At 42.9% G+C, this 23,620-nt stretch overlaps 1 protein-coding gene across 1 annotated transcript in view; it reads left to right on the top strand.

Moving 5' to 3' along the window:
- The window catches only part of LOC138818976 (uncharacterized), a 147,308-nt gene that overhangs the window by 112,485 nt on the left and 11,203 nt on the right, over window positions 1-23,620 (top strand). Inside the window, exons 37-43 of the mRNA XM_070010136.1 lie at window positions 5,563-5,672; window positions 15,599-15,748; window positions 16,542-16,595; window positions 17,600-17,767; window positions 19,814-19,966; window positions 20,636-20,767; window positions 21,413-21,565. Coding sequence (XP_069866237.1) covers window positions 5,563-5,672; window positions 15,599-15,748; window positions 16,542-16,595; window positions 17,600-17,767; window positions 19,814-19,966; window positions 20,636-20,767; window positions 21,413-21,565 — 920 coding nt within the window. The remainder of the gene's footprint in view (window positions 1-5,562; window positions 5,673-15,598; window positions 15,749-16,541; window positions 16,596-17,599; window positions 17,768-19,813; window positions 19,967-20,635; window positions 20,768-21,412; window positions 21,566-23,620) is intronic.

Raw genomic sequence — 23,620 nt, 5'->3', positions numbered from 1 at the left:
GGCAGTTTTGCCTTTTGCTACAAAATGCTTATTGGTAAATCCTGTCTTCCTTGGAGCCCAACGTGATTGCAAAGAGACTGTAGGAGAGGATACTCAAGATCAAAGGACAGTAGGGGCTGAATGCCTTCATTTTTATCCTGCTCTTAGTTAATCTGTGAGCCCAAGTAATCAGTCACCACTTCTCAGTGAAAGTAGCTGAGAGGTAAAGGCTGAGTTGGTGTGAGGACAGGGGTCTAGAGAAATTCTGCACTTTTCCCTCTGTTTTGCTGAGAACCTAAAGCTCAATAAAAGGACAGTTGTTAGAAAAAAAGAGTATCAAGCTGGGTGCTGGTAGTATTACAGCTGAGTAGCTGTAATTCTAGCTACTCAGGAGGCTGAGATGTGAGAATCACGGTTCAAAGCCAGCCCGGGCAGAAAAGTCCGTAAGACTCTTATCTCCAATAAACCACTAGAAAACTGCAATTGGTACTGTGGCTCAAGTGGTATAGCACTCGCCTTAAGCTAAAGAACCAAGGGAGAGCACCCAAGCCCAGAGTTCAAGCCCTATGATTGACAAAAAAAGAAAAGAAAAGAAAAAAATCAAATTAGTTGAGGGAAAGATGACTGAAAAGATTGGGCAAAATTGTGAAAATGTACAAAATAATGCATTTGGATTTTCATACTCTTCAAGCTTGCTCTAACAGCAAATAAAACTAGAAACTGTAGGCTATATGTTATAACTTACGGTTTATCGATGAAAGATGGTATAAATACCAACCAATAGGAATGTGCAAAGAAAAGACCTAGATGATTGGTGAATGCTTGTGAATTTATGGGGTATTTTTTTTTCCTTTTTATTCTTTGGGGTTTAAATTCAAGGCCTCAAGCTCACTTAGCTTGATTGGCTGATGCTTTACCACATGAGCCATATCATCATCTCTGTTTTTTACTGGTTACTTGTAGGACTTTTCTCCTAGGCTGGCTTCAAATTTTAATCCTCCTCAGGAGCTAGGATTACAGGCATTGCCAGTAGTACCTTGCTTACTTAAACTTGTGTATTTTCAAATTAAATATAATATAGTGTATGTCATTTGTAAAGCGTTGTCTGCTTTAACTGACTTCTTTTGACTGACTCAATCTTGATTACATTAGATAGGAAGATTTCTTCTGTATTTTTTCAGGTTCTTTTTTTCAGGAGAAAGGATTTGTTTATTTATTCTACATCAAAATAGATGCAGAAAACATAGAGTCAATCATGTTAAAGAGTTTCCTCTACTTTAATCCATGGAGCCTCTACTATCCTATCATACATTACTGTCTTCTGTCCAGGAAAGAAACTGAAAATATAATAATCTGGAACTGGGGGAGTGGCTCAGAGGTACAATACTTCCCTAAAATTTATTTGTGCCAAACCATTATTCCCCTTGGGACCAAAAACTATTAACTTAAGGAATTAGTGTCCTGAATTATTAGTGTCCTAAATTAGTGTCCTGAAAAATCACAGGCGCACAGGACAAGTGCACACATGCTTTTCAACCTATCTACTTATTAGGGGCCCTGACTGGTTCAGAGAACAGCTATGGTGGCAGTTGTGCCCTTCAGGTTCCGTCTACCCTGGGTTAGTACCCAGGGACCACAACAGGCCCAGAGTACAGCAGTTGGACTGAAATGCTGGGAGTCAATGGGTCCTTCCTTCAGGGAGGAGGCTGGGCCAGGTTGCTGTTCAGAGAGAAGGAGAATGGAAATGATTTGGTCAACAGGAAATTCAAATTTTCTTCAGTCTACGGATCTGGGAACAAAATAAAATCCTAATTTGAAGGGTGCTGCCTCCTTCCCACTTCCAAAATTCTGTCAAATCTTTTGCTTCATTTTAATGAAGCCATGACCACACACACACACACACACACACACACACACACATACACACACACACACACACACACACACACACACACACACACACACAGAGTGAGAGTGAAGACAGCTAGCTCCTCTTTTACCAGGAATTATTTTCCTTGGACAAATTCCATTCCCCCTGACTCCTCACTCTAAGGTTGCAGCTGCAGCTGCATGTCCGAACTTGAACTCATGAGTGAAGAGAATGCTGGCAAGTCAGCATTCTGGGAAGCATCTAATACAATGCTTCCCTTCTAGCTAAGCCCAGAGTGAAACTCCAAACTGTCCAGTGATGATTCCCCACACTAGTGTATGATGATAGAGTGACACCCTGGAAAAGGTATCCAAGTTCTTGTCTGAACTTTCTTCCTAAATTGTCTAAATTTAGAATTCTATAGTCTAACTGCCCACTTCCAATATAACCAGCATCTATTTGCTATTTACTCTGTTCTCAACTTTGAGCCATCTTCTCTTACACAGATTGCTTCCAAACCAACCTCTTGATTCACTATTTTTCCTCTCACTCCATTCTCAATATAGCAGCAGAAAAGATACTAAGATAGAAGTCAGATCATGTCACTCAAAATCAGAACCAGCCCCTGCCCTTTACATACATAGTATATAGTCTTCTTTAGACTTCTATAGTCATACTTCAGATGTATGAAGTGTGAGTTTCCATTGGACATGTGAACCTTTGGATATTCCATTTTAACTATGCTGTGACAGTGGTGATATGCCTATTCACCTTTATTCCAGAAAATAAATTTAAGACTACACTTATATATACATTATGGGAAGTAGCCAATTGTAGAAGAAATGTGGAATTCCACTGTCCAACCCAAGGCTCTTTAATAAATACCATTATACATGCAAATAGCATAGACTCCAGGTCTGTCATAGCCACATTTCTCGGCAGACACTGCCGGACATTTGTTTTTTTGTGCACTGAGTCTCTTGTTCAAATACTGAACATACAAGTAGAATGATCATAATTGTTTTTAACAATGTAATATTATTTTACATGTATATTTTCAAGTAATTTAAAACTTAAAATGATATAAAAATGTACACTAAGAAGCCTCATTACCACCATTGACCTCTTATACACTCTTCTGTCATCTCTGTGTAATTTTCATGATTTTTTTTAAAAAATTGTGTCTCTATGCACATGTGAATTTATTCTATCATTTACTGACTATATATTATGTACCTCTGTGTTCTAGTTTACTGTATTTTAGACACTATTGAAGGGATATAGCTTTACTTTCATGAGCAGTAGTTCTATTCCCATAGTGTTGATAATCTAGAGGCAATAAATGAAATAAGAAAATAACCGATTAAAAAAGATGTTGTACAAGTTTAAAGGGAGCACATCTCAATTTAAAATAGGGTCATCAGGGTAGACCTCGCAGTGTGAGTGATATTTTGTGTACATATTTGAATAGGTAAGGAAAAGAGATGAGAGAAAGGTGAGATGATGGGCTCTGGGGAGGACCATTCCAAGCAGAAAAAATCAGTGCCCAGGCTTTGAGCCTATCATATTTGAAGAACAGTTACACCCAAAAGTGGCCGGCATGCAGAGTGTGAGGGAAGGATAATAGGAGAAAAAGTCAGGGGCGGGAGTGTGGGCCATGTGTAACCTTATGAGGACTTGAGTGTTTAGTCTGAATGTAAAGGGGAAGAGGCTGGTCCTGATTTTGATTGTCATGATCTGACTTCTATCTTAGTAGCTCTCTTCTGCTGCTATATTGAGAATAGAGTGAGAGGAAAAAAGAAACAGTGAATTGAGAGGTTAGTTTGGAAGCAGGCTCAAAGTTGAGAACAGGGTAAATACCAAATAGATGCTGGTTGTGTTGGAAGCGGGCAGTAATGAGTTGAATACTATTGGGGCTGGAGAAAGAGAAGAGTCACTTGATCATGACTCCAAGGTTTTTGACCTGAGCAATTAGAAAAATAAAAATTCTATCAGCTGAAATGAGGGAAAGTTATACAGCAAATTAGAGAAAATTATGAATTTGGTTATGCAAAATCAAGTTTAAATGATTTTTAAACCTCACGTGGGAAGTGGATCTAAATTGGGGGATTGTCATGGTTGGATGGTAGGTATTTTGCTGTAAGATGGGATGAGATATCTAAGGGTGTTAATATATAAGAAAGGAGGTGGGCCAAGAGTTGAGTCCTGGAACACTAAGAGGGTCCTTGCACATCTTAAAAGGAAAAGGTTAGCCAGCAAAAGAATCCTAGAAAAATAAAACAGCGGAGGAGAAAATCAGTTTGAGTGGTATCCCAAGGCCTACCATTGGAAGTTCCTCAAAAAGGAGGGAGTAACAAATTAGGTGAAAAGCTGTACTGGTAGATGACTGGCTCTCATCATGAAGAAATCATCAGTGTGTGGCCAAAACAGTTTCAGCAGACTGGAGGAAGGGAAGACCCTGGAGTGGATTTGAAATGGTGTTTGAGAGAAGCTAAGCCATTTGCCAGTAGACATCTCTTTCTGTGAATTTTGTTACAAAAGAGTACAAAAAAAAGGGGGGTAAAAAGTGACTGAAGAAGTAGATTCAAGGAAAAAGAAGTATGAAATGAGAAAAATGATGGCATCATTGTGAATGGGGAGAAGAAAGGGGAGGAGAATTATGACACAGGACAGCAACAGGAAACCTCCAGAGAAATGGTACTGGGTAGGCTTGAGGGGATACCCTCCACTATATTGTGCATGCCATACCTATCACATAAAAGATGCCATTTTATACCCACTGTTCTGTACCTTGCCATTTCACTTAGTAATCCATGGTGATTTGGTTTTTTCTTGTTGTTGATGGGTTTTTTTCGGGTTTGTTGTTATTGTTGTTGATGATCATGGGGCTTAAACTCTGGGCCCTGGGCACAGTACCTCGGCTCTTCAGCTCAAAGTGAGTACTCTACCACTTGAGCCACAGTGTCACTTCCAGTTTTCTGGCAGTTAATTGGAGATAAGAGTCTCTTAGACTTTCCTACCTAGGCTGGCTTTGAACCACAATCCTCAGATCTGAGCCTCCTGAGTAGCTAGGATTACAGGCGTGGGCCACTGGTGCCCAGCGTGATTGGGTTTTATCATCCATTTTAACACAGGTTAGCAGAGTGACAGATGATATGGGAATCAGAGCAAGCCAGGATCAGGAGCTAGGATGGTGAAATGATTTTCAAGGATTGAAAATTAAGCAGAAGAACACATGCATGCATGTGTTCCAACACATCCCTCCTTCGTTACAATTTATAGTGAAAGACCCACTTCCTCTACAATTTCTCTGACCTTGTCCCAGGTTAATAACATGCATGGAAGTATAGCAATTCTTTTGGTTACAAGAAACAGACTCTCATGTGACAAGACTCTGAGTTTTGAAATTACCTCAGACCCAGTGTCTCTATGTTTGGGTGATAAGATCAAAACATTGCAATAGCTAAAACAAAGACATTTGCTTACAGCTCAAGCAAATCTCCCTAACCTAGCTTCCCCAGTACAAATTGCCTTGATAGAAGCAGCTCCCAGCCTGTCCCTACTTTTATACTCCAAGCTCTTGGTGTATATTTTCCTCATCTTTTTCCTCCTACTGCTTTCTATTCTGTGATTACTTGCCTAATAAAAAAAATATTTGCCCATCTTCTACTTAAATGTGTTTTGTGATATTAGGGTTGGTATATTTTTCCTAGATCTTTGGAAACATCAAGCCATGAAAGAAAACTTTTCAGTTGTAAGACCACAAATAGTTGAAAAATTTATACAGCGATTAATGGAGACTCACCAGGACAGTGGACCAGAGGTATGTGTTAAAAACTAGTAATTATGTCATTTTGTTTTATTTTGGTGATACTCGAGTTTGAAGTTAGAGCCTTAGCTTGTTAGGCAGGTATTCCTCCCCTGAGCCATGCCTCTAGTGCTTTTGCTGCTGATTATTTTTGAGATAGGTCTTTTCTGTCTAGGTACTAGACCACAATCTACCTTCTTTAGACTTCCTGTCATAGCTAAGATGACAGATATGCCCCATCATGCCTCACTTCCACTGTTGAGATGGGAGTCATGGACATTTTTGGCTAATCTTGCCTTGAACCACCAACCTCATCCTCCTGTTCTAGCCTTTTAAGCAGCTAGGATTACAAACATGAACTACTAGCACCTGGCTGTTGCTGCCTCTGCTTCTTTTGCTTCTTGTGCTAATCCTGGGGCTTGAACTCAGGACTGGGCACTATTCCAGAGCTTTTGTGTTCAAGGCTAGTACTCTACCACTTGAGCCACAGCTGCACTTTCAGCTTGTTCAGTAGTTAACTAGAGATAAGAGTCTTACAGGTTTCCTGACTGGATTGGCTTTGAACCGTGATCCTTAGATCTCAGCCTCCTGAATAGCTAGGATTACAGGCCTGAGCCAACAGTGCCCAGCTTCTTCTTCTTTTTTTATGCATCTTCTACTGCTTCCCTTATTTGTTAAACATGATGGTATGAATACTTAGGCTGAATTTCAATGGCAGTCATTTATTATATTTAATAGTAGTATCTATAAATATTTGTTAAAAAATATATATGGGCAAATTTCAAAATGTCCCAATTTTTCAATTTGGTTTTAGCATCGTTTTCAGTTTCTGATTTGTTAGTATAGAAATTCAAAAGAGGAAAAAAAAATTTAAAAAGTAAGCAAAAGAAATTCAAAAGAGGAAAATCAAAACATCCTATACTACTTATAATTAGAAAACATTTTTCAATATACACTATTTAAAAAGCTAATAGCATAGAAGGATAACATTTCATATTTTCCTCACGCTAGTATCCCTAGTTCCCTCGACTAGGAAGCTGCATCAATAATTTTTGTGTAAATCTTTCCAGAAATATACTTGAATCCATAACAACTACTTTAATGATAAGTACTTACTATATACACACCTACATACACACCATCCTTGGAGTTGTGAAGAATGATTACTCTAGGCTAGAAGTGTTTGCTAAAGCAAAAGAACCCATTGAAAAGGCAGGATAAGAGAGTAAGCACAGATGTATGGACATAGCAGTTTTATGATTATGAGTAAGTGCTTTCAGCAAGTTTGAATGTCCAAAACTTGACTATTAAAAAGAAAAATCTGTCTTTCCCAGTATGCCAGTGCATGCCTGTAATCCCAGCCCTCAGAATGTAGAGGCAGGATTTGAGTTTGAGGCCAGCCTAAGTTACATAGTAAACTCTTTCTCAAACAACAACAAACACAATTACAAAAGGTTTAACTCTCCTGGAAAACTCTGCTCATTTAAAAAAACACATTGCTGTCTCCAAATTTGTATTATTCTAAATTTTGGAAAATGTTCTTCACTTTTATAACAAATAGGTCAGTTCTTAATGATGAGGTAGAGACTTCCCAGGCTTGGCTGGGAATATATTTTCCTCAGAGCTTAATGACTTACATATATTTGTTTACTTTCACACGAACATGACACTGTGCACTGTGCTCTGGGATGAAGTGGTTGCATCTGTGAGTTGAAGAGGGTGTTTAGGACTGGGCACGCTCAGAAGTGTTTGTGCAAACTGCTGTGGCCTGCCTTAAGAAACAAGAAATGCTAACACAGCTACAACATAGGTGAACCTTGAAGACATATACCAAGTAAAATGAACCAGACATGAAAGGACAAATTCCATGTGATTCCATTTTTATTATAGTTCAAATGACACATTTATGTTATTTATTTTTTCCTGTAATACAAAACAATAATTTTGTGACTCAGCTTCAGCTCATCCCCTCTCTCCCCACCTTGAAGACTGTTTTGTTGTTGTTGTTTTAATTTTTTAACTCTTTTTTTTGGGGGGGGGTCTGGTCGTGGGGCCTGAACTCTGGGCCTGGGCACTGTCCCTCAGCTCTTCAGCTCAAGGCTAGTGCTCTACCACTTGAGCCACAGCACCACTTCTGGCTTTTTGCTTATGTGTTACTGAGGAATCGAACCCAGGGCCTCAGGCATGCAAGGCAAGCGCTCTACCACTGAGCCACCTTCTCAGCCCCGTTGTTTTAATTTTTGAGACAGGGTCTCACTATATAACTCAAGCTGGACTTAAACTATGTAGCTAGACTGATTTCTTATCTCCATCTTCCATCCTCTGCCTCCTAAGTGCTGGGATTACAGGTCTGATACCACACCTGACTGGGAATAAGACCTTATAGAAAAGAAATGTGGGCATTCATAGGCAAGGCAGACCCATATTAAATATAACTCAATCTCTGAGATTCAGAGAACACTTGAAGGGATAGGTGTCATCCATGCCATTATCACAGGACTGCTGTATACTGGACCCCTCCATTGTCGGTGGCCCTGTAGGCTGCTGGCCTCTTCTTGTCATCTGTAGGGAGTGGAAAACTATCCTAGATTCTGCCTCTCATATCCATTTCCATCATGGATCCTTTGTGTCCCCAAGACACCACAGATCTCAGTCTAACCCTTAAAAACAAGCTTTCAGATGTCTGAGGCAATTCAATCAGAAAAGCTCAATAGAGGATCACTAGTGTGGGCAAAGGCTGTACATTACAAGTCGTCTATTCTGGAATAGAAAGCAGATGCCCCTCTGGGTGGTAGATCACACATTGTTCACTCTCCTTCAGATGGTGCTCCACTGCAGGACACATGGAATGGAAAATGGAGTGGAGAGCTCTTCACCCAGAGCCTCTGAGCAGGGTCAACTGCACAAGTACCTCTTGACCTCACTTAGCTGCCCTCCTTTCTGCAGACTAAGCCATCTCCATTTGCTTCCACATTCTGTAGCAGCATCCTTCCCACCCGGGTTAGCCTTCTTTACCTTCAAGGTAGTTTGGCAGCAAAGTGTCCTTGGATGTTTCACTTGGATTAATGCCTATGAATGTGCTGGGTTTGGCAGCTGTGCCATAGCTGACTCATCCAGCTGTCACCTGAAACCCACCACTGCCATTACTAACAGCTTTGTTCTTACTAAGTTTGGTCCACCTTTAGGCCTCTTTTTGGTTGTTGTTTGCTTTGGTTCTGAGTGTCATTAGAGTTTGAACACAGACAAAGCCTTGCGCTTGTCAGGCACATGTTCTACCATTGGAGCCATAGTCCCAGTCCTTTGTAGACCTCTTGAGAGCTGGATTATTGTTATCCAATGTGCTTTTTCCACATTTCAAGTTAAGGTCAATCTTCCCTCAGTATCTTTGTTTAAGTCACTAGTAGCAGTGGTGAGAGCACAGCCCCCAAGCCCATGCTTTACATCTTCCTGCTCAGCTTTCCAGAGGCCAGAAGCTCATCCAGCTTGCATGGCCACTCAGCCCAGGCCCTCCTGGCTTTCCTTCTCCATGTCCTGCTGAAAATCAGGGGTACTATATCTGCTTACTTTCCTGAGAACACAAAGTTAATCCCATCTACTTTTCTGGAACCCATGCAGGCTTCTTATGATCTTTGCTTCTATCTCCAATTTCTAGAACACCAGCTTTTCATAGTCATTCTAGTATCTCTCCCTGATTTTGTACCATATATTGCAAATTAACTATAATAACCTATTTTGTGAATTCCAGAACCATTGCCATTTATATGCCAAGAATCTTCTAGTCATTCAGCAAATAAACATTTGCAGATTTCCTACTTTTCAAGCTCTTTTATTAGAGATGTAAAGGCAAGAGGCAAGATCCCTGCCTCCAAAGAACTTGTGGAGACAGTTGGGTGAATCAGCAATGTCCAGAAAAGGAATGAGTGCTTTGCGAGAGCAGGCACTGGGCACAGAGTGAGCTCAGAGAAGGGGGACCCACCCATGCTTCCTGGAAGACTTTGTGTGTGGGCCAAATCTTGAAGCATAAGTAGGAGCTGACTGGATGAAGGGAAGCAGGGGAGGGAAGGCAGGGTGATCTAGGAAGGGAACATAGCAGAAAAAAAGGAAGAATACTAAGGGGACAAACTTGATGCTGAGTGCCTTGTGTACCATTCTCAAGGGTCTGCCTTTTATCCCAGAATCAGTGGAAAGTTATGAAATTATTGTCAGCAAGCTGAGTGGTTTAGAAACAAGCATTCCCAAATGCCTGTCTGGATCTTAGAGTAAACAAATTGGCATAGGGACTCTACCATGAACCAGGATCTTAATAAGGTCTGGCATCTGCCATGCTCCACCCTAGTCTGGTTCTCTGGAAGAATCTGTGGAGCAATCTGACACTCTTCCAGCCAGCACTACCTGTCAGAGTTCAGGTTTAACAATAGTGACCGTCTTCCCAGAGGGGGATGGGGTTGTGCACTGCACAGAATTGGGTCCAAGGGCTGACTTCAGCTCTCATGCCACCCAGAGCCTTGGAAGGAAAGTGATCAAATGAAGCCCATTCCTACTGCATTCTGACACAAGGAGAGGTGGCATTTACAGTGACCAGTAAGGCAGGAGTGGATTACTGAGAGCTCCGTAGAGCGTGCCAACGGAAACCACTGTATTCCAGCAGAGATTGCTCAGATAACTTCAAATGCTGTTTCTGGAAGGTCCAGTGCCTGAGCCTCTCCCACTGCCCTTCCCCCACTTCGCAGTCGCAACATCCCATGTGCCCCACCTCAGACTTACTTCCCATTCCATGCCGAGCACTGATGCTCAGGCAGAGCATTAGAAAAGTAAATGAGGTTAACTTGGTGTTCTCCCCAGTTTGTGTTCACTCCCCATTTTCACCTTCATGCCCTGTGTGCTATTCTTAAGCTGATCATAGACACCCCCCCGCCCATCTCCATTTTCTAAAGACTCAACAGAGCTACCCAGAGAGTGCTGGCTAAAAAGAGAGCAGAGGGCTGTGATGGTGCAGCTGTCAGCAGGGTTGTGGTGGTGTCCATTTGAGACATGACTGACCTGCTAAAGAGACCCAGTGGGGGCTCTGTGGGCACGCCAATGTCCAGGCACCCATGCCCAGGACCATAGAGAATGAGGCACTGTGGCTGGCTCAAAGCTGGGCTCGGGTGAGGTCACTAGCCACACCCTTGCTGGCTTCCATATGGTCTTGTGACTTCTCCTGGCTTCAGACTTTCATTACAGTCAGACCAAGACAGTTCCATTGTCATTACTAAGGCTGAGTCCTTTTCTCCTCAAGGATGTCAACTTCTGGGAGAGAGGTCTTGAGTTCCCTATGCGCTGTGTCAGCAGCTAAACAGGGCTGTCCTGGTGCTCATTTGTCAGAATAATGGGAACAGGGTGCCCTGCTTTCCCTACGCTGCCTTATCCCACCCATGGTACAAACCAGCTAGATGGGATTTTGTTCCCCAACCCAGATAGAAATCATAGGTAGGTGAAAAGTTCCTCCAGTTATTCCAGGCTCTTGTTAGATATTTTCAGGCAACTTAGTGACTGATGGTGGGTAGTAACAGTCAGTGCTAGGCCTTAAACAACTAAGACAATAGACACACCTTGGGGTTTGCACTTGAGGCATGTAACAGCTAAGCGCATGGCACAAAGTTCAGTACCCTAAGTGCTATAGCCCCCACAGTGGGAGGAGGTTCTACACTAACAAATGCTGACCGGTAGCAGTATGCTCTGCTGCCAGCCACGGCCCATCCCCCCCCCCCCACTCCTGTCAGTTTTGTCTAGGCCACTCAACTTCTCAACTTGTTGGCTTTGCTGCTGCCCAGAAAAGCTTTCTTCCTGAACTTTTACTGCTTCTCTCTTCTTTTTCTTCATGTAACTAGCAAAGAGCACTGAAAAGACTTCATTGGGACCTGATAAAACCAGCAAAACAGCAAGAATTTACTCACAAAGTGACTGTTTATATAGCTAGAAGGGGGCAGGGACAAAGGTGTCTATACCAATCACAATAGTGCTCCTGTTTGCTCCAATCATGAGATAATCCATTATGCACATAAAGGATTATATTTGCACTAACCACAGTTCTACTGGACCAAAAGTGCCTTCCACCTGGGGAGAAGTGGCAGTCATAGCAATTGGTCTTATGTTGAGTCAAAGCACTTTTTAAGAGTGTATACAACAGAGCCTTTTATATAGCAGTTCTTTAACAATGTAACAAACAGTGTTCTAATATTGTTTAACTACTATCCTAGTATCCTAGGGAGGGGTAGGTCCCAATCATTAATTTCAGTCACTAAGGGTCCCCTTGAGGGAAGGACAGTAAGTTGGGGAGTATTGCATCCTATCATGCTGATATAATTGAAGACTTTCAAATAACACAATGTTAATTCATGCATGCATTTGATTTAAATAGTTATCTAGGATATGTGTGTGCTATGATTGTATTATAAAGTAGAAATATGATTATGTTAGCTTTGTGGTTTTTGTGCTGAATAATCTGATGTAAGAACTGAAGGCAAGAAGAATTTATTTTAGCTCAAAGACAGTTCATGTTTTCTTGGCCATATGAATTTAAGTTAGACCATCATGGGAATGGAAACAAGTAGGAGAGAAGGCTGCTCACTTCACAGTAGGGAGAGGGAGAAGAGGGTGGAAGGGAGAAAAAGGAGGGGGGAGGAAGGGAGAAAGGAAGGAAGGAAGGAAGGAAGGAAGGAAGGAAGGAAGGAAGGAAGGAAGGAAGGAAGGAAGGAAGGAAGGAAAGAAGATCACTCCCAGTTGACCCACTTCTTCCAGTTCCCAGAGTTTTCACTGCCACCCAAAATAGTACCATCAGCTGAGGACCAAGCGTTTAACGATTTAGGCTATGAGACATTTGATATTCAAACAATAACATTCCACCCCTGAGCTCCAAAGTCTCATAACACAAAATGTTTTTAGTCCATTTCCAAGAGTCTCCAAAGTCTCAACAGCTCCAACATTGTTCAAAAACCTAAGTCCAGAGTCTTTACCGATACTTATGGCACAGCATAAACATTCCCATCACAAAAGGGAGGAATGAGGTACAGACTGGACAAATGGAAATAAAGTAAATTCAAAAGACATCAGGGAAAACAGTAAGTCCTATTTATCTCTGTGTCTAGCAATTTTCTTTTTTTTGGTCCATCATGGGGCTTGAACTCTGGGCCTGGGTGCTGTCCCTGAGCTCTTAAGTCCAATTCAAGTGTTCTACCATTTGAGCCACAGTGCCACTTCCAGTTTTCTGGTGGTTAATTGCAGATAAGAGTCTCATGGACTTTCCTGCCCAGAGTGGCTCTGAACCGCAATCCTCAGATCTCAGCTTCCTGAGTAGCTAGGATTACAGGTGTGAGCCACCTGAGCCCAGCTAATGTCTGGCAATTTTTGTGCCCAATTTTTGAAGCCCTCAGGCCTGTACTCATCATCTTTAGCTGTCCTGGACTGATATTCCACTTTCTTAGCATCTCTAACATCCTACAGTCTCTTTTGCCACTTTGATTCTCTCAAAGTGTCATGCTTCACCCTCTCCATGAACTTCCTGCAGGAACTTCCACCCTGTAACATTGTCTGGTCTCCCAAGCCTTCATTTGAAATGTGTAGAAAACTCCATGACCCCAAAACATTTTGCGTTCTTCATGCCCACAAAACTAGCATGGTATGACTGATACCAAGGTCTGCCAGCAGCTTGGTCAGTCATCAGCCCCCTGGGGCGAAGGCTGCAGCTGGGCACTTTCCTAGGCAGCCCAATAGTTGCAAGTTGTTCTGGATCTCTCTGCTCAAAGAAAAGCCTTTCAAATGAATAATAACCTTACCTGCTAAATCCTGATGTGGGGGAGGGCTGGCTGATACCCTCAAGGCACCCTTTTTTATTGTCCTGGTACAAACTAGTTGATTTCTTTTTAATGTCACTAATCTTTTGAACAAGCATGCCCTCCTAGTCTGCACTGTAAAGTTCTTTTTCCAGCCAAACTACACTTCTTTTGAATCTTTTTTCTTCTGTTTTTTGTTCCCTAATCTCTCTGTAAACCTGGATAAAAGCAGCCAACAATATCCACACCATAGACTAAAGGCTGTGCTGTCTTGAAATTTGTTAATTAGTCCATTACTTTAAAATTCAGCCTCTCACAAAATCTGTAACTTAAATGGCTTTTAGTCCAGTTCCCAGTAACAGTTCCTGTTCAATGGTTATAAGCACAGTCATTAACTGACCACCACATTGCTGTCAAACATTTTGGTCTTCCAAGCTCCCACCAGAATTGCCCATTAAGCTCAGCTTACCACCTTCTAGGTTTTCTCCAGGACAATTCTCCAAACTCTCCCGAAGTCCTTCCAAAAATGATTTCTAAAGGCTTAAGAACCATATGATCTGTTCGTCACAACAACAGTTCTATTTCTCTGCTACCAATTTCCTGTATTATTTGCTTTTGTGTAACTATAACCGAAATACCTGAGAGAATTACTTGAAGGAGAGATTTATTTGAGCTCATGGCTTCAGAGTTCAATGCATGGTTTCTTGGTCCCATATTCTTGAGCAGATCATCACTGTAACAGAAGCTTCTTCATCTCAAGATGGACAGGAAGCAGAAAGAGAAATGGAGACTAGATAAAATCCTCAAAGACATAGGCACACCCCCAGTGACTCACTTCCTCCAGCTAGGTACTACCTCCAAAATTTCCACCACCTCATCCTAAAATAACACCATCTGCTTGGGACCCAAAATTCAACATAGGAGCCTCTGGGGGATGTTTCCTATTTAAACCAAAACAATGATGTTTTAGAAAATACACTCGGAATCTCACTGCTCATGGATGACCTCTTTTACTATGTTGGCATATTTCTTCCCCACACTTTATTCATAACCTTTTTTCTATTCATGTACTCTTTATTTATAAAGTAAGATTATTGACTACACCTTTTTTCACCTGATTAGATGTTGTATCTTTCCTCGTTAATAAACATATATCAATTTTTGCTGGAAAAATATAAAGACTATCCATCTGTTTGCACAAGTACTGTGATTTGAGTTTCAATGACCTGATGGGGTAGCTCTGTCCTACCTCCTACCTCCTACAAACTATCTCCTGTCTCTCTCCAAAGGCAGGTAGGTAGACTGTTCCTCTGTTCCTTAAGGGCTACCTCTCCAAAGGGCATATCCAGTCCAGAGAGAGCAAATGGAAGTGTTGAGGAAGTGTGTCTTCTAGTCTTTAGAACTGAGAGAGGGCCCACTACCACATTCCTGTCTCTCAGAGAGCCTCTCTCTGGCCCTCCTGAAGTCCTGCCTCTACCTGCAAGATAAGAAATCCCCTCAGTCACAGGGACTTGTCCACTCAAGGCCTAGCCTTCTTTCTGGATCACACTCCTGGAGTTCTCCAAGTGCAAGGTCTCCAAGGGCCTCCTTCCTGTAATCTTCTTCAGAATGAGCATAGACTTTACTTGGATGAGCACACCTATGATGTGTGGAGGTGGCTGGAGGAAAGCTGTGAGGAAGAGTGGGTGGAGTTCTGTCACCCACAGCATGTGGGAGCCCTCATGACAGGATGTGAAGCCAGAGGTTAAGAGAAGGGGGGATCATGATGTAAACTTGGGAGAGAGCTCTCCCCAGATTTAAGCATAGAACTCAGAATCATCTCTGAATAATAATTTTAAATCTGGCCTTCCATGCACCACAGTTTGAAACATTACATTTTAATAGGTCTTTTAAAAATTGGTTTATAAGCTTTAAGCATTTAGACATATGATAGGCAAATCTCCATTTGTGCTCTGGCCCTGCAAATGTTCTGAGCAGAGCTAGGAATGACTGCAAGACCAGAGCCAATGTTGTACTGCAAGAGATGAAATGAAAGCCAGTATACGCGCCAGGACAGCACCGAGCTCTAGTGTGGTGAGGCTGCCAGGAATCCTGCTGGAGCTGCTGACAATGATGCCCCTGCCCTTTCAGATCACCTTCAGGAGAGACCACCTGGAGACCTGCCTCCTTTCCCTGGGTTGTGATGTGATGGCAAGAGAGCGCAGCAACTTTGAGACCTACTCCATGTGTTATGAGCATGTATTGCAGCATGTCATGCAAAAGCTATGCCAGAAGGAGCAGGTACATGTCCAGAGAGAAAGGAACTGCAGAGGGGGAGGAGAGAGGCCAGGAGTCACTCATAAGGGCAGAAGGGAAAAAAAGCTAAGCAGGGGTGATAAAGGAATCCATTCCTATGCAAGAACTGAGGAAGAAAGATACTCCAAATTTCTCTTCCCCTTGGTTTATGTTCTTGTGTTGTAATATGCTGTTGCAGAGCCTAAGGCCTCAACAGTACTCACTTGTGTGTTCTAGAAGGGTCCAGTGGGCAATGCAAGAGGTCACCAACAGGTAGGCTGGACCTCTTTGCTGAGGAAGATACATAGAAGATCTTCCCTCTCTTAACAAACACAAAGCTGCCGATCTAGCAAATAAACCAGGGTTTATTATGAGACCTCCTTAAAAGGAGATCCCACTGGTAGGATCCAAGAGTCTCTCCTCCTGTTCTAGGTGATGCACTGTTTTGAAATAGATTTCATCAGCTGCTCTGTATAATATTAATTTACATCTGACAAAAGGCATATCTTGCAAAGACTAGCCAAAAAAAATCCAATGATGAGCCTTGGATTTGCCTGCGTGTTGGCTTATCTCCATAACTGGGTTCTGTCTCTGTGTGGAAACCTGGAAGTGCAAGTTGTGGTTGATGTTGTGCTAGAAACCCTGAAGATAAGCATAGTCTCCATTTCAGATGGGACCTGTGGATCTCAGGATCGAGGCTTTGTTTACACAAGCAGGTTTGGGATATGTGTTGTATTGAACTGAAATATGTTTAGAGGAACAAATGTTTGAGTTCGATTGTGTCCTGCTTTCTCCTCAGGAATTAGAGGTGCTACAAAGAAGTCCAGTTCCACCCGAAGACCATGCTGGTCAGGTAGGTCAATTACTAAAAAGGCTTTCTTCTCCATTCTTACCTCCATCCTCTCAGAGTTCATCAGAAGTGGGACTTCCAGAAGCTGGGCACCAGTGGCTTATGCCTGTAATCCTCGCTACTCAGGAGGCTGAGATCTGGGGATCATAGTTCAAAACCAGCCCAGACAGGAAAGTTCATGAGAGTTTTACCTCCAATTTACCACCAAAAAGCTAGAAGTGGAGCTTTGGTTTAAGTGGAAGACTACTTGCTTTGAGCAAAATATCTCAGGGCCAGTGCCCACGCCATGAGTTCAAGCCTTAGGACCAGCACACACACACACACACACACACACACACACACACACACACACACACACACACACACACACACACACACACACACACACACACACACACACACACACACACAAAGTGGGACTTCTGAACATCGTTCACTTGAGTCCTCTGTAATAATCCCATCATTAATAGTCCATTCAGAAATACCCAAGTAATACACTTTTACTTCTTGTAAACAATCCTTCTTAGAGCCATTTTTTCTTGAGGGTTTTTCTTTCCTTTTGAGAGGGGTGTTTTTGTTATTTTGTATTGTTTGGAGGTGTTTGTTGTAATTTGAGAGAATTTTGTGACAGTTGTTTCCTTTCTTTTAAGGTCAATTTAAATACATTCCAAAATGGAATGGTATTAGGGCTGATGTGTTAAGGAAAGCCAGTTGGGAGATAGACGCGAAGACAGTTGAATTGCTTTCAACTGAAAAGTGCTTAAATAGCATTTCTTCTGTGACCACTCATCATGTGCTCTTCATCTCATCTAGAACAGTTTTGCAACTGTTCTGGAAGCTTCGAACCAACCCGAGACTCTTTGGCCCACATTTGTGCAGCAAGATATTCATTTTCATCATTAGAGTCTAAAAGAAGGGCAGATTTGATCGTCATCTATAAGGAACTACTTTACAGTTGCGGTTGGGAGTTCCCACATTGTTTTTCATACATGTATTTCTGTTGCTAGGTTGCAGAGCTCAGTCATGACATGATCATGGAAATCACTGCTCTGAGAGCCCAACTCACAGACTTGGAAGAAGAGAATGTGAATCTCAGAAAGCAGAGTCGAAAAGAAGTCCAAGAAGAGTACGAATCATTGGTCCAAGCTTTGTTTATGACCTGTTTACACATAAAAGTAAGTGTCCCCTGTCAGTGGCCTTCTCAGAACTATGGCTGAATTAGTGACAGATGGCACTTGGCCCAAGAATTTTCCAGCTGTAAGTTTTTGCTTGAGAGAGAGAGAGAAACAGTTTGCAGTGGGTTGACATTATTCTCTCGTGTCTGACACTGGACACTGTAGCTGTTTATTTTCACACTCTATTGCTAGTTGCCCACACTTGCCATCTGGTAGTTGTTGGGAGGGGGCCATTCTACTCCAAATCCCCCACCACTCAAGTGAACCAGCCTGGTGCTCCCAGGCTCTGCCAAACTCCAGTGGAGTAGGCAGTACCACCTCCTGAGAGCGCACTGGACCTGAAACAGCTTTCCGTGATTTTTTTTTCCAACTCTAACACATCCTTCAGCCTTTTACATCCTATATCAGGGAGCTGTTGACCTGTTAACCAACAGCCACCTTAGAATGGGAGTGACAAGTTCCCTTATGCTACACACTGTGGAAGCCAGTCATTTTCTTTAGATGTCTGAGCAACTGGAAGATAGATGATGCCTCATGCCTCAAACCGATGTATGTGGGAGCTTGGTTCAGCTGCCCTGAAATAGAGACTTCCTTACAAGACTACAGTTCCCCAAGTCCTGCACCTCCTTTGCTATTGATGCACCCCAAAGCCAGCCCAACTTGGGCTCTCATCTATTTATACCTCCCTGGGGGTTCTAGCATGGTCTCTAGAGTTTTTGTTAACCACCAATGTTCTGTCTTGGCCTAATCATTGCAGAAATAAGAGATATTTCTTTGTACTTGCAAAGTGTAAGTGCTTGAAAATATTAAAAGATCAAAACAAAATGCTCTGGACTTGGTGCTGGAGGAGAACATGAGGAGTGAGGGCTGAAATTTGTGGAGCAATCTTCTAAGTGGGCAATTATTGAGAAATGCCTTGGGTTTCTTTTAGCTCTGGCTTGGTTTCTTGACTTGAATTCTCCAAGCAGAAGTAGTTCCATTAAGCCTTCCAAATTAGAGATTCCCTGTCCTACTCCAAGGTCTCAAGAAGATGGTGAAGCTTCTACTGTGTGGCCAACTGCCCAGCTACCCCCCTGCCTCTTTTCTGAGGAATTGATTTAGAGATGAAAGGGTACTCCCAGGATGTCTTTATCTTCTCAGACTACCATAGCAAAATGCCATAGACTAAGTGGTTTACACAACAGAAATTCATTTTCTCACAGTTCTAGAAGCTGGAAGTTGGGGACCAGGTGGCAGCACAGTGTGTTTTTTGTAAGGCCTCTCTTTCTGATTTGCAGGTGGCTTCCTTTCTCCAGTGTCCTCACATGGCAGAGAAAAGAGAAAGATGCCTTTTTGTGGTTTTCTTATTACCATGCCACCATCTGATTAGAATAGGAACTTGCCCCTGTGACCGTATTTTAACCTTAGTTACTTCCTAAAGATCTTCTATCTCCAGACACTGTCATACAGGGAGTCAAGGTCTCAATATGTAAATTTGGGAGGAAACACAATTCATAGCACTGAGACAGCAGCTGTCTCATTGTAAGCCATGAGCCATTCAAAACAGAACATTTCTGCTGGAATCTAAATAGGAAGACAGCCTGCCTGATTCCTTCCTCCACTTACCTGCATTTCGTGGAGCTCCTGGGTAGTAGCTCATCTATGGGGTATTGTCTGGACTGATTCTGCTCTGAGTCAACCTGGCAGTAAAAGCCCTCAGTTCAACTTTCCCAAGTAACCCTGCCCAGGGGGGCAATTCAATCAGCAGGTTTTCTCTGCGACCTCCTACTATTTGATCCACTGTCCTCCCTGTTCTACTCACCTTGGGGCTGCCAATCAAAGCACGCTCAAGGATGTGCACGTGGCCAAGTGATGAGGCCCAATGGATTAAAGACAATTCTCAAGGCTCACTCGGTGAATCCCATGTAATACTTCTTGGAAAACCTGGTTGGAGGATATTTTAATGTGACATTGCTTTCAAATGGTAGGCAAAATAGCTCTTCCTCCACTGCCCTTCACACCACCCAGCCCTGTCATACTTGCTTGACCTGAGTCTGCAATTTGCAGGAGAAGCTGGATGAGAATCAGCTTAATTTGATCCAGAAAGTGTGTGAGCTCATCAGAGAAGTGAGAACAGAAGGGATTGCCAATATGAAGGAGCTCAAGCAAAAATGGGGCTCTGCCAGGCCTGAAGAAGGAATAAAAGAAAGCCCAGCCAAAGTACGTGAGTTCATTTAGCAATGGGATATCAGTGGCTCATCCCAGCATTTGGCCCACTGTTTACCTGATTAACCAACAACCCAGGCTTGGTTGCCCTGAGAAAGTAATAGGGGAGATGATTTTAATTTAATTTTATTTTATTTTGTGCTGGTCCTGGGGCTTGAACTCAGATACTGGGTGCTATCTCTGACTTACTTTGTTCAAGGCTAGTGCTCTACCTCTTAGGCCACAACTCCACTTCCAGCGTTTTTGCTGTTGGAGATAAGAGTCTCATGGACTTTCCTGCCTGGGCTAGCTTCAAGCCATGATCCTGAGAATTCAGCCTCCTGAGTAGCTAAGATTATAGGTGTGAGCCACCAACCCCTATCTGTTTTTATTTTCTTTAAGGGGTTTCAATATGTAAGTTTATGAGTTTATGCATCTTGATCAATATCACCCCTCTCATTATTCTCCCCCATTCCTCCCAACCTCACCCAACCTGACAATTTTCCTAGTTTCATAGGAAAGTTTCATTGAGTGTTACAACTGCTTTCTCCTCTAAGGGAGTAGATATTTTTAAGTGAGCAGAACTGAGGCTCACTGCATAGTCATGGAAAGCAGGCTTTTGACGTATATCTTCCTGGGAAAAGGATTGGGGTGGCCTTCTCTGAAATTGAACCTTCTTGGCAGGAGCAGCTGTGGGCCTTAGAGCGGGACAATGCGCACCTGGCAGCGCTGGTATGCAAACTGAGGAGCCTGGAACGCTGGCGGCTAGCTGTGCAGCAGGCTCGCTTCCAGGGCCAGCTGAGCAGGGCAGAGAAGGTGAGAATGAGAGAGAGCCCCAGAGATGCTCCTGAGCCGAGCTGAACGCAGCTGCCACACTGGTGGCAGGTGGCAGGGCCAGCCTCACTGAAGAATCTCACAGTTGACCATTTTTTTTATGGCACTAGGCAATGTCAGAGCCTGGGAGAACAGATCAGAGAATGGAACACAAGGGAAGTGAAAAGATGAAAGAGAGATTTACCAAGAGCTTAAGGTTTCTTTGTCAGATGATTGACTATTTGGGGATTTTAGGCATGATAATCTGAGGGAAAAGAAGTAACAAAATAGGTGGGAAATCTGCTTTAAAGAAAACTGAAAGCATGCCTACATATATACATATATACATATATACATATATACATATATACATATATATATATATGGGTATAATAGACAATAAACAATCCCCTCAAAAAAAAGTGAAAGCAAAGCATATATTGTTAGTGTTTGGAAACCATTTACTGTTTCTGAAAGTCTGATCTGTCACTGTATTCTTAATTACTAGCCCAGCAAGAGCTCCATCCTATAGGCTACAGGAAGCTTTAAAGAAAGATGTATGATGAAGGAGTTTGGATATTACTTGTGAAACTAAGACTACAGAACAGAAAGTCATTTCCTACCTTCCTGTGCTTGAACTCTTTACAGGAATCTATTCAAAGTAAAAAAGAGTGTTTGCGCATCAAGCTCATGGCAGAACAAGAAGTGGGTTTACTTCGTCAACAACTGCTGGCTCTCCGGCAGGCCCTGGCCAAGGCCCAGGCGGACAGCGGGAGGCTGCGGAAGCAGCAGGACATCCAGGTAGTCAAGGCGCCTCAGCGCCTCCTCCTCCCCCTCTCAGCCTGCTAAGCTGAGCATGGCCACACGAAGGCACTACAGATGCCAGGAGCAGTCAACAGAGCTCCACAAGGAACCCCCAGCTGAGAGCAGAGCCAGGAAAAGATGGCTCTGCTCCTGGCTTCCCTTCTCCCCCTTTCCAGCCCAGAAACCAAGGGCAGTGACCAAGAGGCTTGTCTCCTTACTCATACTTGGCTATGATGATAAAATATTACTCATAGGCACGATCATCTGGGTGTGCGTGCACTCACATGAGTGCATGTGTGCGTGTTTCTGAGGATCCTCATATTAGAGGATGTCTTTGGCCCTCAACTTCTGCCTCCAATATTGGCTTTCTGTAGACCAAGCACATTCTCTATACGCAGCAACTTCGGCCTGGGAGTCCTATCAGTCAGCTGACTTGGCAGGGGAGGGAGGCTTTTTCTCTACAGGGATAGAAATCATGGGTAAGTGAGAAGCACTTTCAGTCCAGTGCCAGCAGTGCTGGGCCCTTGAGTGCCCAAGGCCTCGACTCGGGGATCCAAAGGCCTATGGCCTCATGCCTTGAGCCGCAAGGGCCTACTAATCCAGGCTTTAGAAGCCAGAGCTTTATGGTACTAGACACTCGGGTTGGAGGCCTATCATTCTAGGGTTTAACTACCAGTGGCCTGTCACTTGGCAGCTATTATAATCCTCAGCATCTAGAAGAATAGAGTGGCAGCAGCAGACAGCAGCAGGTAATAGCAGGTGGTACTTTCTAATTGTTACAGCTTTCATACAGGCCTTGGGTTCTGCAACCTTACAGCCCTCACTGGCTCCTCTTCTCTGCTCCCCATCATTTCTGCCCTGCTTGCTTTCTGAAACTTTTCAGTGCCTTCTTATCACTACAGCTCTTGTTGCTGCTGCTTCCTCTGCCACTGCCTTCATCATCACCACCTTAGCTGCTGCTACCTTTTTGCTTCTTTTTCTGTTATCCTCTCTTCATGTTAGCAGTGCAGTAGCTCTGCTAATGATAAAGATCAAAACGAAGCAAGAAAAAATCACATGAAAGAACCCTTTTTTTGGGGGGGGGTCCTAAATGATGTAGGAGTGTATTTCCTAGCTAGCTCACAAAGTAAGCCTTCTTATAAAACCAGAAAGGAGACATGCCAAGGGTGTTTGCAACTTTCATAGCAGAATTTCATGCAAATTAAGGACTGTGTTTGTACCAATCGCAGAAGACCTTCATGCAAATGAAGGCCCGTATTTGCATCAATCACAGGCCTTCTGCTGGGCCACCAGGGCAAGTGCTTTCCTCTGGCCTGGGTAAAAATGATTGCAGGGACATCTAGAGTTTATCAGGTCTTGTGATGGCAAAAGGTTTAGTTGCAAGCAAGCTATTTGTAACAGGCATAGCTGCAAGGTAACTGCAATTGCAAGGTAGCTTCATGGCCTCCTCAAGCTATCCATGGAAGACTCAAAGCATCCACCTGACATGAAGGCATCCAGATAGCTACTTGGAGTTAGTCCTGCACATAAGACAAGAATCTAACATCAGTTGTTCAGTTAGAGAGTCAAATTGCTCTGGCCCCCAACACCTTAGCTTATTTAAAGGGAAATTAAATATTGAGAAGTGTTGCTTACAATAAAGACATTAATATTACAAGTGATTTGGCAGTATTTAACACAGCATTAGTGATAACTCCTGCCTCAGTGTCCCAGAAGAGGTTGATCCTACTATGCCTCAGGAGCATGGTCCAGCTTCGCAGATTAGACCCCAAGCTGAGTCTTGAGATATCTTGAGAGTCTCAAGTCCTCCCCTAAGGATCCACATCCAGTCTTACCTTCAGAAGCCACTACTACTCCATGGATGTTGGCACTAAAATAAAGAGGTTTTAAGTAGGAACTACTTATAACTGTGTTAACCCTCTGGGCAGGAATGTTCATGAAAATACACGAAAACGTGACTGAGCCAGTAAGAAAAAGTTGGCTTCCCATATTTGTCTTACAGTTAGAGTGAGAACACCTGGGTTTATATCCCAACCTGGGGAAGCTGGGCAG

This window comes from Dipodomys merriami, unplaced genomic scaffold, assembly GCF_024711535.1.
Source record: "Dipodomys merriami isolate MVZ:Mamm:240054 unplaced genomic scaffold, mDipMer1.0.p SCAF_8, whole genome shotgun sequence".
In the NCBI taxonomy this organism is placed as follows: domain Eukaryota; kingdom Metazoa; phylum Chordata; class Mammalia; order Rodentia; family Heteromyidae; genus Dipodomys; species Dipodomys merriami.
This window is presented reverse-complemented; position numbering and strand designations above follow the sequence as displayed.